The 21206-nt window shown below is 49.7% G+C and overlaps 1 protein-coding gene across 3 annotated transcripts in view; it reads left to right on the forward strand.

The window, feature by feature from the left end:
• The window catches only part of CUX2 (cut like homeobox 2), a 281972-nt gene that overhangs the window by 229883 nt on the left and 30883 nt on the right, over positions 1 to 21206 (forward strand). For all 3 annotated transcript variants that reach the window (XM_075898702.2, XM_075898705.2, XM_075898704.2), the window contains 6 exons: positions 1988 to 2111; positions 7347 to 7423; positions 9959 to 10025; positions 14093 to 14141; positions 16664 to 16768; positions 20468 to 20659. In XM_075898702.2, the coding sequence (XP_075754817.1) occupies positions 1988 to 2111; positions 7347 to 7423; positions 9959 to 10025; positions 14093 to 14141; positions 16664 to 16768; positions 20468 to 20659 (614 nt within the window). The remainder of the gene's footprint in view (positions 1 to 1987; positions 2112 to 7346; positions 7424 to 9958; positions 10026 to 14092; positions 14142 to 16663; positions 16769 to 20467; positions 20660 to 21206) is intronic.

Here is a 21206-nt window from a genome sequence, read left to right on the forward strand (position 1 = left end):
AATTCTAATGAATATTCATTAGCGACAACATCATTAACATTGGGACTTAGTTTTAAAGGGATGGTCAGTATAAAAATCAGGGACCAGTTCCTCGCCTGGTGTAAGTTAGTCATATTGAACACCTAGCACTTACACAGGGTTTTTCAGCAGCAGATCTCAAATAACTTCACAGAGGAGTCAGCATTGCTAGCCCCAATTTACACATGGGGAAATTGAGGCCCAGAGAGAAGAAATAGCTTGCCCACAGTTACCCAGCACACCAATAGCAGAGCCAGGAATCAAATCCAGCTTTCCTTGTCCCAGTCCAGTGTTCTGTCCACTAGGCCACATAGCTCTATGGAAGGCAAGGCAGCTGTACTGACTGGTGCCAGCTAAGGATCTGGCCTTGTATTTTCAACAAACATTTGTTTCACTAAGGACACCTATGACCTTTACAGCCATAAAAAAGCCTGAACTGGCCCAGGTAGCTTATTTAGCTCTTCCAGCAGCCTGTCTAGTGTTTTGCCTGTTGGAAATGTAGGAGGTGACTTTCAGAGCTGGCTGCTGTCAGTTTCCGTCAGGTTCTCAGTACTGCCGCGTTTGGCGTGCAAACCATTTTAGGCCGAGACACTGCCACTGCAGGGCTTGAGATGACGGAGCCAGATCCTGCAGGGTGCTCTAGGTCTGGGAGGGTGCTCAGCAGTGTTGGCAAGGAAAACAAGAATTCTACATCTGATTTCCTTTTGCATTGGAACAAACTCTTGAGCATGCAACAAAACATGTAAAAGAACAAGAACTATAGGGAGCCTGACCTCCTGCCAGCACTTACCTGGGAAGTGGGTGATAGAAGTTTGAGTTAGGGATGTAACTGGTTAACTGGTGGCCCGGCCATGCCCACCCTGCTGTGGACAAAGAGTATTCCATCCTCGCTGGGCCGACCATGCTGCGGGTGGGAGGCGCACCAGCCCGGCCAAGCCCACCATACCATGATAGGGAGAGCTCCCGCTCAGCTGTCCACAGCATGATGGGCCCAGCCCAGCTGAAGCAATGACCCCCCACCCTCGGCGCGAACCTAGGTCAGCAGTTAAGCGGTTAAACATAATGTTTAACTGGTTAACTGGTATTTTACATCCCTAGTGTGAGTTCCTGTCCTTCCTCTTACAGCAGGTGATGAAACTGGAGCTGCTCAACTTTGTAAAAGGAATAATTAAATATTCATTGGGCCACAGAGGAAGAGACTCACTTTATGGGCTGGGTCTCCTCCCCCCAATCTCCCTCCACTCCCATGCATGCTTAGCCAGCGGCCTGCTGGAGATGTGTGTCTTGCTCTCTGGTTTTGACCAGAAATACCATCCTGGTTCTCAAAAATCTCACATCCCTAAAAGTTTCATTGACCTTTCAACAAACATTTTTGGTTTTGACCAATTGGAAAAAAAACATTTTTATCAAGAACCAAAATTATTCCAGCCACTTGTGTACACAGGAGTCTGAAGACTCGTGGTGTCCGATGCTGTAACCCAGAAAGTTACAGTCTTTCATCTCTTCTCCTCCTCCCCCCTCTCCCTCGCAAATCACCTGAAAATTGCAGCCACACAGGATGTAAATAATGATGGGTCTTGAGCTCTGAGAGCTTTTTATGCAGAAGCTTGGTTTAATGCAGGCATGCTGTGCTCCAGGCTGGAGGTGCAGTGTTGTGTAGCTAAGACGGCTTTGCTGGTCATTTACAGACCTTGCCACCACTCGGAGCTGAAGTGGTTAGAATGAGATGATGAGCAGATATAACCTAGCCAGGAAGCTGCCGCTTTGGCAGCACTCTGGATTTCATGCCCTGCTGTGATTCTTTTACACCAATGACCAGCGGAATCTGCAGAATGTATTAACTCAGTAGCTTCAGTTCTGGAAATCGATTCTTTACCCCCTGAGATTGAGTTCTTGCCCCTGGAAGAAGCGGCTGATTTTCTTCACTTCTGTCCTGCTGCTTATGTGAATTTTTCTCCCTCCCCCGCAGAGCAAAGAGGAGGAACATCTCCAGCTGGTCTCGCCGGGTTGGAGACTGCCAAGTTCACAAGCATCAACAGCAAAGCACTTTTCACAGACACCTTGCTGCAGAGAAATGAAGCTGAAAAACAGAAGTACGTGAGTAGCAAGGGGTGGTCCTTAAAACCAAAAAGTAAATATGCTTTAGACCTGCATGGCGTTGAAATGTGAGTCTATCCGTCTGTCCGCATACAAGCCCCTCTATCTGTCCGTCTCCTGAATAGTTCATCATACAGCTCCAGCTATCCATCCTAAGCTACTTTCTCTCCTGCCTAGCATTTATTCACTGCTCTTCCCCCTTGCAAGCTGGGCTGAAGTTTGCATGTCCTGCTCTGGCAACAGTGGGCCAAAATAAGCTGTCTTACACCAGGCCTGGTTCACCACCCACTGCTCTTCCTCACTATCTTAACTGTCTCCCGTGTGATAGAGGATAATGGCTGGACTCATTCCTATGGCCTGAGTTTCAAAGCTGCCTAAGGGATTTAGATTCCTATTTCTTATTCACATTAATGAATGCTTTGGGCATCCTAATCCCCTAGGTGTCAGTCCTGGCAGCCCCAGCACAGACAGCAGCAGAGTGGCTCTGGAGTTACCTTGGTGTCACTGGACCATTTGTCCCAGGGCTAGTGCTAAGTCAGGCCAGTCACCCAGGGAAAATGAGGCTCTGGAGACTGAGCAAGGGGAATGGTTTTTCCCCCGTTATTTCTGGTACCCAGGTTTTCTAACCTCACAGGCTCTCTGGCAGCACACACCTGCTCTGGCAGGGGAGTTGAGTCTGAGTCTCAGACCAACTGGTGTGGAGGGAGAGGGGGGAATGTGCCCATGACGTGACCTGACCTAAGTGACTTTTGACCCCGGTGAAGTTACATTAGGGCTGGATTTGGTTTCCCGGGCTCATCTCCAGGTGCAGGGGCCCCAACAGTACCCCAGAGCTCCGAAAGGAGTTTTTCAAGCCTTCCCTGGAGGCCACCGCAAATCATTGCTGCTGAGGAGGCATGTGCTATAAAGGGAGCCATGTGCTATAAAGAAAAACTCTACTCTGGTTGCCCTCTGGCCAATGGAAACCAGGGTGGAAAAGATGCCTATGCTGGCCTTGGGAGAGAGGCCCTTTGGCAAGACCTGTCTGAGTGAGAGACACGTTTGTACGCTGTGAATACAGGATCGCGTGTGTGTTTACATGTTGTATTTTGCACGTCCTCTGTTGTAGTTTTGTGCACAGGAATATTTTCCATGGCAATATACTCCTCTGTGTTTGTAAATGTGACCCTTGAAGTTCTGTGGTGAGGGTTGACCCGCCTGAGAAGTGTGCTTTTAAAAAGTTAATCTGACCTCAGGCCCACCTTGCAGCCACTCAAACCAAGACGCTGTTGATTCTGATGGTCTTTTGTCTTCCGCATGCTGGGTGCTAATCTAAGAACCTGAATGGATGGATGTTCAGCTGAGCCTGCTGCCCTGGTGTTCTTTGTTCCATCATTCCTAGAGCTAGGAGATTGTTTTTTCTCAAGGGACAGAAAACACAGCAATCACCATTGGTATCTTTCGGTCTTATGGTGTTTTGCTCAGAGGAATCAGATAAAGGCAGTAGATAAAACTCATTCTTAAATGGCCTTTCAGTTGTGACAGTTCAAAGTTTACCAAAGGCTTCTTTAAAGGGACTTTCTTGTTATTCCTTAGCACACTGGGCTGATAAACAAATCATAGAATCATAGACTATTAGGACTGGAAGGGACCTCAAGAGGTCATCAAGTCCAGTCCCCTGCCCTTATCACTGATAGACATTTATCTAACCTACTCTTAAATATCTCCAGAGATGAAGATTCCACAACCTCCCTGGGCAATTTATTCCAGTGTTTGACCACCCTGACAGTTAGGAAGTTTTTCCTGCTGTCCAACCTAAACCTCCCTTGCTGCAGTTTAAGCCCATTGCTTCTTGTCCTATCCTCAGAGGCCAGGAAGAACAATTTTTCTCCCTCCTCCTTGTAACACCCTTTTAGATACCTGAAAACTGCTATCATGTCCCCTCTCGATCTTCTCTTTTCCAAAATAAACAAGCCCAGTTCTCTCAGCCTTCCTTCATGGGTCATGTTCTCTAGACCTTTAATCATTCTTGTTGCTCTTCTCTGGACCTTCTCCAATTCTCCACATCTTTCTTGAAATGTGGTGCCCAGAACTGGACACCAACTGAGACCTAATCCGGGCAGAGTAGAGTGGGAGAATGACTTCTCATGTCTTGCTCACAACACACCTGTTAATGCATCTTTAAATCCGCCCTTCTTTTGGAGGAAGATCCTGCCAAACACATAATGCAAAATCACTTTTCCCTTAGGCTACGTCTAGACTACAAAGGTAAGTCGGAAAAATATACGCAAATGCAAACTGCAATTTGCGTATCTTTTTCCACGTTTCCATTGAAAGAGGCTTTCCCGAAATTTGACACATCCACACGGTGCTATATTTCAGAAAAATCTGCTCTTTCGACATATTCCTTCTTCTTCATATAATGAGGTTTACAGGGATGGCAAAAAAGCGCGGCTGCTTTTCTGAAAATTTTTTCGAAAAAGCTGACGTGTGCTTTGGACACAGCATTGCTTTTCTGGGATACCTCCAGTATCCCAGAAAAGCGCAACAGTCTAGATGTAGCCTTATTGATTTTTCCCCACCTCAGCTTACTTTTGGGAAGGGGCTTATTTTTCCTCTCTTACTGTCAGAAGATGCTTCAGAGTGTGATTCACTCATAACCTGAAAGATGCATCCACTTTGGATTTTCTTACTGTCTTCTCAAATAAACCCAGTCCTGCCCCCATGCAACTCCAGGAGATGAGGATGATTTGCCTGGGCCTGGTTCACAGAGACTTTGCTGGGAGTCGAGATTGCTTGGTGCTTCTGGAAATTAGGCCTTTCGGCCCAGATCCTCCAAGGAATGGAGACTGAGACAGCTCAATGCTTAAATCTCTATGAGAGTCTGGGCATTGGAGGGGCTCCTGGAAGGCCCCCAAAACCAGTGGCTTCTAAAAATGTGGGCCACCCATAGCTAGGGTTGCCAGGTGTCTGGTATTCACCCGAACAGTCCAATATTTTCACCTCCTGGCCGGTAAAAAAATTCAGAGAATACCAGACACCTAAAATGCCAGGCACCTGGCAACCCTACAAACACTCATCACCTGTTCTCCCTGCCCCTCCCCCAGCTCCCAACAACCCCCACCCCCATGCTTACCTGGTTCTGCAAGGCTGCTAGCACAAAATGGCTGCCGACCACCCTGGGTCTTAGTGCTTAACTGCTCCCCTGTTCCTATCCCTGCACTTTCTCTTAAAGGGAACATGCTGTTTAATGCTGTTTTATTTAAAAAAATTTTTTTTTTGCTCCACAGCTTTGGTCTCTCCCCCTCCCCCTTTTTTTCCCCTTCAACAGAATTTTTTCCTGGTGTTTTTTGTTTGTTTGTTTGTTTGTTTTTGAGGCGGGGGGGGGGGGGGAGTGTTCGGTATTTTTGTTTCAACCATCTGGCAACCCTACCAGTAGCTCTTGCACTACCCAAGATGGAGTCCCATCAAGCACAGTATGCACAGAGGAGGCCTGCCCCATCTCAGTGTGCTCTCTCAATAGTGTGTTCCCCTTTAAAAATCTCCCTCACCCCAACCTATTCTGCTGCTACAGGATTCCTGCAAGGCAGGGGAAGGCAGTTTGTTGCTTCCAGGCCAGCCCCACCAGAGCTGAGCTGCCATGGTCTCCGCACCTGTGCCTATGCACAGGCCCTGTTCTCTCCACCTCCCAGGAAATGCTTGCAAAGTTCAGAGCAAAATCTCCCAGGTGTCTGGCTCAGCGTTAATTCCTGGAGATTTGCTGGGGCCCGGCGGCACACCGGGAGCTGTCCCAGATGACTGCCTCTACCAACGCCAGTGGGTTCAGGTACTGGGAAGAGGTGCTTACATTGCTCCATTCCCCCAGTATCTTCACCAGCCACTCGTGGGCACCCCAGAGTCAAGACGACAGTATGGCCGAGTGTTTGCTAATACATCACTGCTGCTCCAGTGGAGAAACTCCACAGTTGCTGTCTCTCTCTGCACAGAGATTACACTGACTGCTCACTGTTGTCAATGTGCACAGTACAGGCCGGGCCAGTTACGTGTGTGAGGAGAGAATTCCTGAAAACCTGCCTTCTGGAGGCGCTCACAAGCTGTGAGCAGTCACTTGCAAGTAACGGAGCCAAGAAGTGGTGACCAATCCTTCAGAGCCTGGAAGTTCGGTTATGTCAACCACAGCATGGAGCTGTGCCATTCCCCTAGGTCTGCAGTGAGGATGGCTGCAAAGTCTGTCCAGTGCAAATTCCTCCTGATTCTTCCAATGGATTGTGCTTGGACAGCCCCTGTGTCTGCAACAATAGTGTTTGGGGTCTGAAGCATGTGTTAGCAGAGTGAAGGAATCCATTAATGGCCTGTACTCCCTTCTGGTTCATTTCCAATCTTGAAGGAACACCAAAATAGCCAAATGGATTAATTCTCTCTCTCTCTCTCTCTCTCTCTCTCATTTATCTATGGGTAGATCTTGCATTCTTTTAACCAATTTTTGTAAAGAAATTTATCTCTGGGCTAAGATCCATCATGCCAGGTTTTTCAGGTTGAAGTGAATTTTTTACAGCCAGGGCTATAAACCCCTGGAAATAGAGGTTTTTAATGGAAATGCGGACAGTTCTAGTGGTATGAAAATGTCTTGGCTGCAGTAGGCATATAAATTTTCTAGGAAAACTTCTGAATGAGGGGTTTAAAGTACCTGATAAGAAAGATAAATTAGCAGATCGATGGCACGATGTGAATGAAGCTGAGCTATTTCATGCACTCCCTGGGGAAAGACTTTGGTTGTCTCTGAGAGCCAGAGGTGAGAGTGGGTTGATACAGACCAGTACACAGTACCAGTAAGAACCAGCCATTAGTGCCGGCGCATATATAGCTGATGTTAAAGCATTGCCACAGTATGCAATTTGCTCCCCCCATCGGCAGCACTGCTAGACTCTACCCAGAGCAAAAGTGGCAGCTGCCCTGGGCCCTGGCAATTTAAAAAGGCCCAGGGCACCTGGCTACCGCAGCCTTGAGGCTACTGGCCACTGTGGCAGTGGTGACCACACAAGGTGGGGACTGGCCTCAGTGCACCCCATCTGCCAGAGGCTCCATCCCTTCTAGGGCCCAGAACCACCCTCCCCCACCCCTTGCAAAGAACCCTGGCATACCGGTAAGTCCTGGTAATCACTTTCACCCCTCAGATCCAGGCATCATGGCAGGTGGAAGGCCTCATCCCAGGCCCCAAAAGTGACAACTGATACTGGCCCTTCTCTCCACAGGGGACTACAGGAAGCACAAATCACTTTGGCAGCTAGGCTGGGGGAAGCAGAAGAGAAGATCAAAGTGCTACATGCAGGTATGGAAAGAGCGAGGGTCAAAAAGTCCCTCCCCGGCTGGGTTCCTGAGGCTCTGGCTTCCTTCCGCTTTCCCTTCTAACTCAGTAGATCCAGACATGGGTGCAGCTCAGTGGTGCTTCGCTCTTTCTCCCTTGGATGCACGGATATCACAGCCCTCCTGGCAGAGCAGTCAGGAGTCACATGTGCATGCCACGGGGAGAATATTCAGGAGAGGCACATCCCACCTGTCTGGCCTTTACTGTCAGGGGACCAGGTGAGGTGTAGGAGGGGATAAGGGTGCAAGATCTGGGTGGGAGAAAAGGTGCAAGAGCAGACGGGGAGTAGGTTGTCTGGCCAGGGGAAGGGGGCAGGAGCAGACTGAGGGTGCAGAGTCTTGGCGTAGGAAGATGTGTGTGAGGCACTGGGGGTGCAGGGTCTGGGCATGAGGGGCTAGGAGGGCACTTACTTGTTTTTGTGCCACGTGCTGCTCCCAGGGATTCGAGGATTTCCCCGCTATTGGAGCAGCAGGGAAAGCCTTCAGGAAGTACGTCAGCGTGCTGCTGTTCCCCCAGCTGGGAGAGGGGGTAGGGAGCAGCAGTGCACAGCTGTTTCTAGCTATCGTGCGGCTTTCTCCCTGCAGGAATCCGGCGCTGGTGCTCTAATCTTGCAGTGGGCTGTAAGGCTGTAGCACCAGCATGGGCTCCCTGCTGCACAGGGAAGAAGGGGGGCTGAGCTGAGAACTACAGAAGAGCCATATTGGATCCAACCCTCAGTAAACTGAGAGAGTCTCGCAGATGTCTGTAGGAACCAGCTTTCAAAGGGCTTTACAAAGGAAGCCGGTGTCTTTATTAGGGATGTAAAATCCTGTTTAATTGGTTAACCAATTAAAGGGGGGGCGGGCAGAGGAGCTGCTTCAGCCTCACCGGGCTGGAGTGGCCTCCCTGCCCTACTTACCACAGCTGGGCTGGAGTAGCCCCCTCCCCTGTCACAGACAAGGGTTGCTCTAGCTGGCCGATGGAGCAGCCCCTGCCTGCAGTGGATCCCGTGGTACTGGAGCAGCTCCCTGCCCATGGAGAATGGGAAGCTGCTCCGGTCCCTTCCAGTTAAACCATTCACATCCTTAGTCATTATCCCCATTTTACCAGTGGAGAAACTGAGGCACAGAGGGGCGTGACATTCTCCATTTCATGCATCAGGCCAGCAGCAGACTGAGGGATATTATCCAGCTCTCCTGGGCTCCCAGCCAGTGGTCTTGCTTCTAGGCCAGTGTGACTCCATTGACTTAGTTGTATCCAAGGACTTACAGACCCCACAGGCTGAGTGCCTGCCCCCGAGAGTCTCCTGACCAGAGCGGGAAATTGCTCCCACTCTGGTTCTGCTGCCACAGGGGGTTGCAGACAGGGAGTTGCTGAGCCTGCGTGTTACACTGGCCTGGAGTGGCCTTTGGTGCACTCCTGTGTTCCCCATGCACAGAGCTGGCCTGTAGTCTGTTGTTGGTAGCTGCCTAGCAGCGGGTGAGCAAATGTTGGCATGTCCCTCTGCCCTGCCATGCTGCCCAGGCTGTCTCTGTGGCATGGACACACTCGGGACATCTGTCCTGCAGTGCGCTGCTCTGTTTCTGCCTGGCATAGGCCACAAATGTCCTGGGTTTGAAACGTGCAGGGCTGTGGTTCCGGAGGAAGGGAAAACTGGGCCAGAAAAGCAGTTGCTAAAGGTCTTAAACAGCCCTTGGCTGGGCTCCGGTCATGTGAGGGAGAAGAGAGGAGAAGACGGGAGAAGATCTGGGTGCCACAGAGGGAGATGAGTGGGGCAGGGTGGTACAAAGGGGCACAGCCAGGAGAACAGGGTGAAATTATGTGGAGGAAAACTGGCCCTTCATAGGCCAATGGCTACACTCCCATTGGCTTCTCTGGGCCCTTACCAGGAATAACTTTCTGGGAGTATAAGATTCAGATCTCCCCTGGGAAGTGAAAACTACTGTGGATACTGAACTAGGAGAGAAAGGACCAGACCCTCAGCTGGGATAAATCAATGCAGCTCCATTAACTCCAGCAGAGTGACTTTGGGTCACTGCAGCTGATGACTCGCCCTGTATGGTAGGGCAAGGAATGGGCCTATTAGATCTCTCCAGGTTTAATTTCTCTGGCTCTTGCACTCTATTTCTGCTGCTGTCAGGAACCCAGAAAGTCCCTGGTGCATGACAAAAGTTCATCCCTTCACTACCAACATAAAAGCTAATTGAACATTTTGGGAGCTCCAAAAAGGCTTGGGTCGAAAATCTATTAACTGCTCCTAAAGACTCTGAACTTGGTGACTTTATTTTTAAAGACTGTTGGTTTCCTTGTCTTTATTTGCATCTTGGTTTTGCATCCGTTGTCATAAAAATTAAAACAATATACAGTGGGACGGCAGCAGAACCCAGGGGTAAGTGGTACCCTGCCAAAGGCTGCTGGAGCCACCTTCCAACCAGGCGATGCTTCATCAGCCACAGGTCAATCTTCTTCCAAGAGAAGGGTGTTACTAACTGTTTGGTGTTTTATTTTCCATCTGGTCAGCACTAAAGGGCACCCAGACAGAGCTGCTTGAGCTACGGTGTAAATATGATGAAGAAGCAGCTTCAAAGTAAGTCACTCTGTTTTGTCTATTGCGCATGGTCCAAGCAGAGACATTGCGTCCAGCCGCAGCCTTTGAGGAGGGCCTGTCCTTCATGTTGCACATGGAATGTGCCAAGAGAGGCCCAGATGGGACAAAGCTCGTTATCCCACGTGCTCCAGATGGCGAGGCATTGCACTGTGTGGCAGAGCTAACCATTTAAACCCATTCCAAAATATCAATAGCCAGCTGTTTGCCAGGATACAGACCTGCGTGGTGGAGACCTACATATATGCCACTGTCTCCACCTTTCTGGAGGCTAGATCCTCAGTTCTAACCAATCTCTACTCTGTACAGGGCAAATGTGACTTCATACAAACTTTACTTCTCCACCAACCAGCCCCCACCACAACTGAGAGCAGCCTCAGGGCTACCCTAAATTGCACCTACTCAGCATTTTATTTCCTCCAACAGCCTGTGATCTCCAAAGAGGCAGTCCTACCCATCCTCTGGCCATGCTGCGTGCTAGGGACAGATGTGGGGGATGAAGAGGGATATCTGTACTAATTCAATGCAATTGGAAAACTCCGCATGCATTTAATCCAGCCATTCACCACCAGAGCAGAGTGAGGGTGTATCTACACTGCAGAGTTTTTCTGGTTTTCTGGAAAAACTACATTTACATCCACACTGCAATTGCGTTCTTTTGACAGAAAGTCGAAAGAACACGTGTGTTTTTCCAACAGTGGTAAACCACTTTCTACGAGGAAGAAGCCTTTTTCGAAAAGAGCTTTCAGAAAAAGGCATGTGTGGATGGAGAAGAGGGTGTTTTTTCAAAAGAAGATGTCTCCAGGAAAAAGCACAGGTCCCTGATGGCCGCTCTGTCCATAGTAATCACAATTTAAATGTGAGATAGCGTCCACATTGATTGGACACAATCTTTTGAACAAGCAGATGCGCTTTTGCTGTGTGGTTGCTCTCTTTTGAAAGCTGTTTTTTCCAGAAGATCTCTTCCGGAAAAGCTTCTTCCAAAAGAAGCCTGCAGTCTAGACATAGACTGAAGAAGCCACAACAGAGCTAAAAGTTTCCAAGCAGCATCACTTTGCTAGACAGCCATGGCTTCTGGTCCCAAAAGAAGCGCCTTCATTGGGGTGGGGCGGTATATCTGAGACCAATGCAACAAACACTAATCAGCTCTCAGCAAAATATTCCACACTCTCTGGCTGTGTCTACATTGGCACCCCTTTCCGGAAAAGGGATGCTAATGAGACACTTCGGAATTGCAAATCCGCAGGGGATTTAAATATCCCCCGCGGCATTTGCATTTACATGGCTGCCGCTTTTTTCTGGCTCGGGGTTTTTGCCGGAGAAAAGCGCCAGTGTAGACGCGATTCTCCGGAAAATAAGCCCTTTTCTGGAAGATCCCTTATTCCGGCTTATTTTCCGGAGAATCGCGTCTACATTGGCGCTTTTCTCTGGCAAAAACCCCGAGCCGGAAAAAAGCGGCAGCCATGTAAATGCAAATGCCGCGGGGGATATTTAAATCCCCAGCGGATTTGCAATTCTGAAGTGTCTCATTAGCATCCCTTTTCCGGAAAGGGATGCCAATGTAGACACAGCCTCTGAGTCTGGTGTCTCTCCAGAGATCTGGGCCATTTTCACAAGCACCTGAGTGATGATGAAGATGTCATGGCTGTGTGGTTTCACAATCATCATCAGCCAGGCTCCAAGATGTGGCCTGATGGTTTGAACATAAGAACAGGAATGACAGAGCACTAAGTTCTAATCCTCGCTACGCCTCTTGGCTGCACCCACATGTCCACGGATAGCAGTGGGTGTCATGGTATAGATGCTGCAAGCAGGCACTGAGAATAGGGTCAGACTTCTCAAAGCAAAGACTGGATTTCAGGTGCAGTATCAACCATCTAAGAGAGTGGCTTCCAAAGGGCTGCTTCACCAGTCCCAGGTGGGACGTGAAGGTTCCTAGGCTTTCTGCTAGAGATGTGCTGCTAATAAGACCCCAGATCCAAATGCCCTCTGTCTTCAGCAAAGACTTGCAGATCTGGACTTTGTAGCTAGCACCTCTCTCTTCTAATGGATGGGACCAAAAGCTCAGGTCTAAAGGCAAATTCCCTGCAGTTTCAGAAATTATAATCATAAGCTAAAATCAGTTCTTCCTTAAAACCTCTGGGCCTTACCAGGACCACTTCCAGATGTACAAATATATCTTGAGCTGCCTTCTAGCGGCAGGGGGGAGAGTACGATTGCTGGATTATATTTAACAGGCTCCTCCGCTTCATTAAATGTACATTGGCTTGTTCTTATTTTTTTTGGTCGGGTGCCATTTACTTTTATGAGTCAGGAACATCTTTTCCCTCCCGTCGGCTCTTGCTAGCCGTGGAAGCTGCCAAGCATTTACAGCTGTTCAAATGTTCCACCAGTCTCACTCACACATCCTCATCACACACGCACGCACACAGGCGTGCCCGCTCATTCCTATTATGCACCCCAGTCAGAACACTTAATCATATCATTCCCAAGCAGATGTTCTTTGATAATTTGAGATACCATTTTAGATGCCATTTTGTACACGCAGTGCTGTAATGAATGTTGCCTTTGATCAGCATCGCAGCCACCATGCACAGAATGATAGGGATGAAAACTTGCTTGGTCCCATCCCTTGGTATCTTTGCATCTTTCGGAGGCACATTTTGGACTTCCCCCGGTTGGGTTCATTCAGCTTGTTTATATTTTGTTAATTTGCCAGCCGTTGAATGTTGCATAGCCGGGACTGGAGACCACAAATTAGAAACTTCAGCTTTTGACCCTCCTACAATAAATAAATCCGGTGCCCTGTACAGAGGCATTATGCCAGCTCTCCACGGCTGGCAAAATAGCAAGTGGGAAGCAATTACACAGATGCAAAGGCTCCTCATTGACAAATAACCCAAGATAAAGAGGCCTTTGGGGAAAGTCATTTAGAGGCAGTGGGTGGCTCAGAGAACCGGCAGTGGGAGAAGGAGCCTTTCATGTCGCGATTACCATCTTGCACATGGGCATGACTTGCTAGTGACCCAAAAGTGTTCCCATCTTGGGGTTCTTTGTCGGCCTGCATGAAATGAGCGGGGGTGGCCTGTGGCCAGGTGCTCATGGACAGTTGCTCACTCTATAATGCTAATGTCACAGCTGGCATGAACCGCCACCTTGCTGGGGGTCTAGCGGAGAAACTAAGGATTGTCTGGGTCGCAGAGGCAGAACTCCTGTTAACCCTGGCGGGTGGTCATTCCAGATCCAACATGGGCAGGTGGTGTGGGGAGTTAGCATCATTGCTGCCCATGTTGTATCTGACCTGTGGATATCAGCAGACAGATGGTCAGGACTATCAGTCTGGCCCGTTTGAGGAACAAAATTACACTTGCCAGGCAATTTTCCCTCTACTGTTGTTCATCCATATGCGGATTTTTTTCCATCCATGTGCAGAATAAATTTTGTTACGTTCACACAAAACCTAGCTGTGGGTGATCTGCTCATCAGGTGGGTAGCATTTGAATCTCTCCTGAGTGGCCACAGCACCGCACAGTTTGCAGGGAACACTGTGATGATATGGGAATATTCAGGGCTTGACAAACCACAGCAAAATCCACTCACCAGCCCCACACTGTGCAGGTGCCAGACCGGCACTGTGCATGTGTGCACCACCAGTGAACGGGGCGACCGGCTGAAATGTACTCACCATGGGAGAGTAGATACACAGATTTGTCGAGCCCTGGGAATATTATTTTTGATGGGTGAGTCAAATAGCTTTAGTGTTTTCTTCATCTGCCGATCTATCCATGTGTCTGCAGCATCACAGTCAGGACAGGCACGAAGATTTGGTCTCTAGGTCAGAACTTTTCCATGACAGTTTTGCAAGGCTGCATTATGCATATTGCACACAGATGGCTCAAATGTCATATTTCAATTAAGTTGTTTTTTTTAAATCCACCTGGCTTATTGTTGAACACAATGGAATGTGTGCAGAGATGCTCAACTGCTTGCCAATTAATTGTTGTTTTGTTTTGTTTTTTTTGTGTTTTTGCTTTGCTTTGCTGTCTCAGGGCAGATGAAGTAGCAATGATCATGACAAACCTTGAACAAGCCAATCAGGTGAGGAGAAATTCTTTCCGCTGAATCTCTAGCTGGCACGGCCCAAATAACTGATTTCCTTCCCTTTGCTCCCTGCGAATATCCAGGGACTGAGGTGATTAGCTCTGCAGCGTGGGCAGTGGAGGAAGATCCAGGTGAGTGCAGGCTCCTGCAGCCATTGGCAATGCCCATGTGAAACGCCCCGCCCCTAGCCCTAAGCTCTGCCCATATCAGCTGCACCACCAGAGCCTGTGTCTCGTGCTGGATCTACCCCCTTGGGAAGAGCAGCTTGGTATCTGAGCCGATCGCTCAGATTGTTGCCCCCAGGACTTCTTGGGGTGGGGGAACTGACTCAGTGACCATGGGATCTCCTCACAGCGCTGGCAGCTGGATCCCAGGGCTGGTGAAGGAATTAAACCCAAACCTGACAGACATGGCTCAGAGTGACATGGTGGCTTGTGAATCCCTACTGGGAACACTCCTGCATTAGCCAGGAGATATGAAAGGAGACACCTTGTGAGCTATGCAACACTTTTATCCATTGATGCTCTTTAAAACAACCTGAGCCACCCTCTGGTTTTGGTTACATTGGCACACGGGATTGCCCTGATGGCACTCATAGCATAGTTTGACCCGCTCTCTTTGTTTTGTGCTTTAGTTATCACACTGCTGATGGTGACATGCCTCCATAGTTCAAGAGTCATCAGCATTATACACCATCTGCTCCAGTGTCTGGGGAGATTTAGGGCAGGTACAATGCCTAGGGCGTAGAGCAAAATAATGCATTCAGAACTGTGTACGTTTCTGGAGTCCTTGCTACTCATTTGATACATTTTTCCATGAGGTGGGGCTTTTTTTCTTTTGAAGTCACAAAAATGTAAATGCAAACGAGGCATGAGTAATGAAATATTCATACGTAGTAATGTACATGTAAATATCACCTTTCATGCAGAAGGCATCAGTGTCTTTTGAAAGATGTATGAACTGCGTGGGATCACTTTGCCCACCACTGAAATGCAGCTGTCTCTGGGGTGGATTGTAGCAGCTGTTTAAACAGCGCACAGCAACACTAAACAAGATTTTAGGTCAGGAAGAGAAGAAAGCAATGTCTAACTGGAATGGGGAGGGGTTTTAGAGAAGCAGGAAGTTTAGAGAAGCAGGAAATCCCACCTTGGGATTTGCTTGTGACGGAGGGAGTGACACCTCCCATGCTTTGCCTGGCATTTTTAAAGACTAGAAGTGATTAGCACTTGGGTTCAAGCAAGACAGGGTTCAAAAAAGAGCTAGATAAATTCATGGAGGACGGATCCATCAATGGCTAGTAGCCACGATGGGTAAGAATGGTGTCCCTAGCCTCTGTTTGTAAGAAGCTGGGAATGGGTGACAGGGGAGGGATCACTTAATGATTCCCTGTTCTGTTCAGTCCCTCTGGGCTATCGGGCATTGGCCACTGTCAGAAGACAGGATACCAGGCTAGACGGACTTTTGGTCTGGCCCAGTCTGGCTGTTCTTATGTTCTTATGATCTTATGTATGATCTTATGTGCTGCTGTAGGGCATTAAGTAGCGTGTTGAAATGATAACAGGGTCCAAACAAATGTGAACCCGAAGAAATTTGTATCCAGATCAGGATCTCTGGCCAGCCCTATTTCTGTACTGGGCCACCACCGCCCCTGGATCCGAAGACACCAGAACACTGGGAACCCTGTGCACCGCATGACTGTTGCCCTGTGGCTCGCTGAAACACATGAGAGCAGTGAGCTCACAGAGGTGGCCTGTTCTCTCACCCGCAGAGAGACAAACATCCCCTTGACGGCAGTGGAAGCAGTGGGCACTCTCTAGGGATGACTGCTTTGCTAGCCACCTAGCCTGGCTTTCACCGTTCACTTCCTGACTCCGACAGGCAGAAGCTAGACTCTTAACAGGAGTGGTTTGGGCTCTCTGTACCCAGAGCCTGGCCATTGTTGTAGTGTTGTGCTGACTCCACATAGGTATTATTCAGGGTGGCCATTACTTTATTTGTGCCAGGGCTTCCTGGGGCTCTGAGCCCTGACACCCCCCGGGCTTGGTGGCTCCGAGCCCCGGCACCCCTGGGCCTGGTGACTCCAAGCCCCAAAACCCCCCGGGCCTGGCAACTCCGAGCCCCGACACCCCCCAGGCCTGGCGACTCCGAGCCCCAACATCCTCCGGGCCTGGCGACTCCAAGCCCCGGCACCCTCGGGCCTGGCGACTCCGAGCCCTGGCACCCCCGGGCCTGGTGACTCCGAGCCCTGACACTCCTGGGCCTGGTGATTCCGGGCCCCGGCACCTCTGGGCTTGCTGCACCAGTTAGGAAAGTAAAAAAAAAAATTGCTTGAGCCCCAGCCCCTCTTTCATTACAAATTAAGCCTGGGCTCCCATACAGAGGAGGGTTGTCCCCAACAGCCGCGCAGCTTTAGGCCTGGGTGAAAAGTTCAACACGGGAAGTGCCTCCAGTGTGTGGCTGGTTGGCTGCCTCTGTGGAATGGAGTGCCCTGCTGACACACATCATTGCTTCCCTTGCAGCGGGCGGAGGCAGCGCAGAGGGAAGTGGAGGATCTGCGGGAGCAGCTCGCGTCTGTCAATACTTCCATTCGGCTGGCCTGTTGCTCTCCACAAGGATCCAGCGGGGTAAGGGAGAGGCGCGTCTGATGTTCAGCAACAGCAGCACTCAGCAGGTCAGATCCTTGGCTGCAGGAAACTGGCTTTGCTCTACAGACCTTGTGGGAGCCAGGCCTATTCACGCCAGCTGGGGAGCTGACCTGGAGTCCAGGGTGCAGGAAACTTTAAGGGCCTTGGTTTTCCAGTATATAAAATCACACGTCTAAAAAAATCATCCCTCTGGGCTGCTGATGGGCTCAGTGGCACCAGTTTAATAGCACTGTGTAGGGCCCATACACCCTAAGGACAGCCCTGCACAAGTCTATGGGATACAGGTGTTTTCTGCTGCTGTAGATCAGAACACAGGCTCCTGAGTTCAGAGTTGCAGACAAAAGCCCAGGGACCCAATCCTTTGTCGTGCTGAGCCATGAGAGCTCCTGGTGCTCAGCACCTCACTGCATCAGGCCCTTCGAGAGAGACAGAGAAATAAGCATTGATTCTGGGCCCCATGCCTGCACAAGGAGAGTGAATTAGCACCAAGCCCCAGATCTTTAATGTTTGTAAAGACAGGCTCACGCACCATTAATGAAATCTAAGTATAACAGGATATACATGAGCCCTCTCGAGGTGATTTCCGTCCCAGCTTCTGGCTTCGTTAGTCCATCTGGTTTGTCGCCTCTAGGAAACACATTTAAATATTTGTTTATTTTTCAGTCTATATCCTCTGTCAATAGAAGGCTGTGCCTGGCAGGGACTGCAATAAATCATCCCTAATGTGAAGACACTGGCAGAGGGCATTTTATTGCTATACTGGAGCTCAGTTAGACATGTGTCTGTATCTGGCTTCACATGTCTCCCCTCACCCCCTCAGAATGCAGGTAACACCCCTCCCGGCATGTTGTCAGGGCTTGCCAGCTGGGGGACATTGCTTTCCTTCAGCCTTTTTATCTCTGCCATCAAACACAAGCTCACCCTGCTTTGAGCCTGGATGCCGTGCCAGAGGGCTGGGAGGCGGGAAGCAATGTGGCCAGGGGACAATTATCCTGCTCAAAAGTAACCCTGCTGAGCGGAACTGAACCTGAGACCTCTGGAGCTTAGTGCACAAGCCTCTCGGCAGTCTGGATGCCCGCCTAGGGCTTTGATCCAGCCACCAGGCCCTGCCCCTAAGCTCGTTGTGGGGGAGGGGCAAGAGCCCTTCTAACCGCTTCTGTTTAAAGTGCTCCCGTCTTCCCCAGCCTTGGGCAGCAGGGGAAGGGAAGGCTCAAGCCCCTTAAATGGAAACAGCTGCAAGGGCTGGTGTCTCTGGCTCCCTAGCAATGCGCCAGCGGAGCAGGAGCTGCGAGCCCACAACACGCTGGGGGGGGAGGGCTGCGAGCCCTTAGAGCTGTTTCTATTTCAAGTGCTCTCCTGTTCCCTGGTGCTGCTAGGCGAGACGGGCTCACGCCCCTTAAATAGAGAGCATGGGAAGGGCTGACAGAGGCATGGGGAGCTGCAACCCCTTTCAGCTGCTTTTATTTAAAGGGCTGGCCCCTTCCCCTGCGGGTCAGACAACAGGTTTGCCTCGCAGCTGTGGGGAACAGGAGAGCCCTTTAAATAGAAACAGCTGAGAGGGCTCGCAGCTCCTCTAGCAAGTTGCCAGAGATGCCAGCTGTTTTTATTCAACGGGCCCTCCTGTTCCCCCAGGCTGCTAGGCAAGCATTGCTTGACAGTGGTGGGGAAGGCAACAAGCCTTTTCAATAGAAGCACTTAAAAGGGCTTGAATTGCTGACTCCCTCCCAACTGCATTAGAGGCCAGTGGAGCTGAAAGCCCTTTTAAGTGTTTCTATTTAAAGGGCTGGCACCTTCCCAGCGCCTGTCAGGCAACCCTAGTGGCTTGGGGAACACAAGAGCCCTTTAGAGGAACAGCTGAAAGGGCTCGCAGCTCCCCACACCTCTAGCGCATTGCCAGGGATGCAGGATCCCTCTGATAAACCAATAACCAACCTATTTCATTATAACTGGTTTTGATTAAAATATCTAGATGCCATTTTATAGTCAAGTGGGGGAATCTTTTGTAACCCATAAACCCTAACTGAATATACTTAGTGTGGGGGGAGGAAAAACAGGGACTTGGATACTATTTCATGGAATCATAGGGCTGGAAGGGGCCTCAAAGTCATTTAGTTTAGTCCCCTACACTCATGGCAGGACTAAGTACTAATTTTCAGTGCCCTATGTTTAGTGTTAGTGTTGTAGTTATTACAAATGTTACAAGTGTTCTCATAATGTTAGTGTTGCTACAAATGTTACAAGTGTTGTCTTCTATGATAATCTTTGGATAATGTTGTATGCAGTTAATGATTATTATATTTTGAATTACTTTGTTATGTAAAAAACATATTGGCATCTTTTCACAGCATGGCCCTGTCCCTTACACCTAAGGCCCCCACCCCTTCCGGGATGGCCCACGGACACTTCTGAACTTTGTGAAGTGGCTCCCTTTCAAAAATTATTGACCACCCCTGCTCTACAGCTTGACCTAAAAGCCTGCTAGCTTTCAGCTAAGGCTGTAGAGGAAACCCATTCTTTCTCTCTGTAAGTGGTCTCAGTGCCCTACATGGGACTGTGACCATTCTTCTACAAAGGAATTTCATTAACCAATTACAGAGAGAGTCTGCAGAACTGGAATTTATCTTCAAATGTGACACTGAACCTGGGCTTGAACAAAGACGTTAACTGGTTGGCACATTACAAAGCTAATTTCTCCTGTCTTTAACATCTGCATATCTACCTGAAAAGCTATGTATGGGACACATCCAGTCCACTTAACTAGCTTCATTAAGTTAAGTGGTCCTACAATGGACAAGAACTTCTTCTGCTATTATATATCTCTCGGTTTCTGTTATTTCCACTCCAGCTCCATCTGATGAAGTGGGTTTGGCCTACAGAAGCTCATGATCCTATACATTTGTTAGTCTCTAAGGTGCCACAGGACGACTCACTGTTTTTAAAGTTACAGACTCACACGGCGACTCTTCTGCGACTCTTTCACACCCATCGGGTGTGTGGGTTACACAGGCCATCTCTCGGAGCCTCTTGCAAGCGTGGTGCAGTGGGTTGGCATTGCAGTGCAGCATGGGGCATTCCAAGGGGGTCTCCAGGATTATCTCTGGCATGTCATGGGCTTCTCCACCCCCTGAACTAGCCCAGACCTGGGAGGGTGCGAAAGTGGCTTAAAGCCACCCAAGCCTATAACACCTTAAACCCATGCCCAAAATTACAAGGCAAGGTGGCATCTTGGGAATGGAGACGATCTGAAAATCCGGTGTCTTGAGCCAACTTCTTGGATCTGGCTGATGATACCCTCGGCCCCTGGGCTCTCAAACCAGCTGCTCACCAGAGCTCAGCCAAAGGTGGCGGTTGTGCTATGGGACACAGAGTCCCGGGAGCTCCGCTGCCCAACCAAACAGCTGCAGCAATCTAGCATCTGAACTGATGCACAGCACTGTGTCATGCTGGGTTCTGTTGCCTCAGGGGACGGCGCATAATGGGACACTACGCAGCGGGCAGAGTATACAGTGACCCCTTGGGAAAGCAGCAGGTAGCACCAGGGAGTGACTGTCTTGTAATAACCCATGGACTGGAATTGGGAGCTTTTGGGCTGCCAGCCCATCTGTGCTCTGAGCAGAAGCACAGGGCAGCCCAGGGCACTGTGGCTGGATGGTTCACGCTGCCCTGATCTCCTTGCAGGATAAAGTGAACTATTCGCTGTGCTCAGGGCCCAGGCTCGAGGCTACGCTGGTGGCAAAGGACCGGGAGATCCTCCGGCTCCTCAAGGACATTCAGCACCTCCAGAACTCTCTGCAGGAGCTGGAAGAGTCCTCAGCCAACCAGATTGCGGACCTGGAGCGGCAACTCATGGCCAAGAATGAAGCGATTGAGGTACGTGTCCCTTTCTGTCCTTCAAAGTAGGAAGAAAAATTCTGGCCTTTCAGCAGGGGTGGCTGCAAAATACACACTGAAGTGCTGAGCAGGGCACAGGGGATTCTCCGGGGGAAATCCATTTCTAAAAGGAGGCAACCTGAGCAGCACGGACAACCACTGTATGGGCCTGCCTCCGATCTTGGTGACATGGTGTAAATCAGGAGAGAAGCCCACTGAAGTCAAGAGAGTCCCACTGGGTTCAGGGAGATCAGACTCCAGCCCTTGAAAGAGAATCTCCACAAACGTGGGCAATGCAGCGCTACAGGGTGTGGGCTGGAGTGTGAGCTGGGGCAAATCAGCCTCCTTCCACCGAATCATAGAACACTAGAACTGGAAGGGACCTCAAGAGACCATCAAGTCCAGTCCCCTGCCCTCACGGCAGGACCAACCACCATCTAGATCATCCCTGATGGATGTCTGTCCAACCTGTTCTTAAATCTCTCCGGTGATGGAGATTCCACAACCTCCCTGGGCAATTTATTCCAGTGTTTGGCCACCCTGACAG

The sequence above is a fragment of the Pelodiscus sinensis genome, chromosome Z (genome assembly GCF_052426305.1).
Source record: "Pelodiscus sinensis isolate ZL-2025 chromosome Z, ASM5242630v1, whole genome shotgun sequence".
In the NCBI taxonomy this organism is placed as follows: Eukaryota; Metazoa; Chordata; order Testudines; family Trionychidae; genus Pelodiscus; species Pelodiscus sinensis.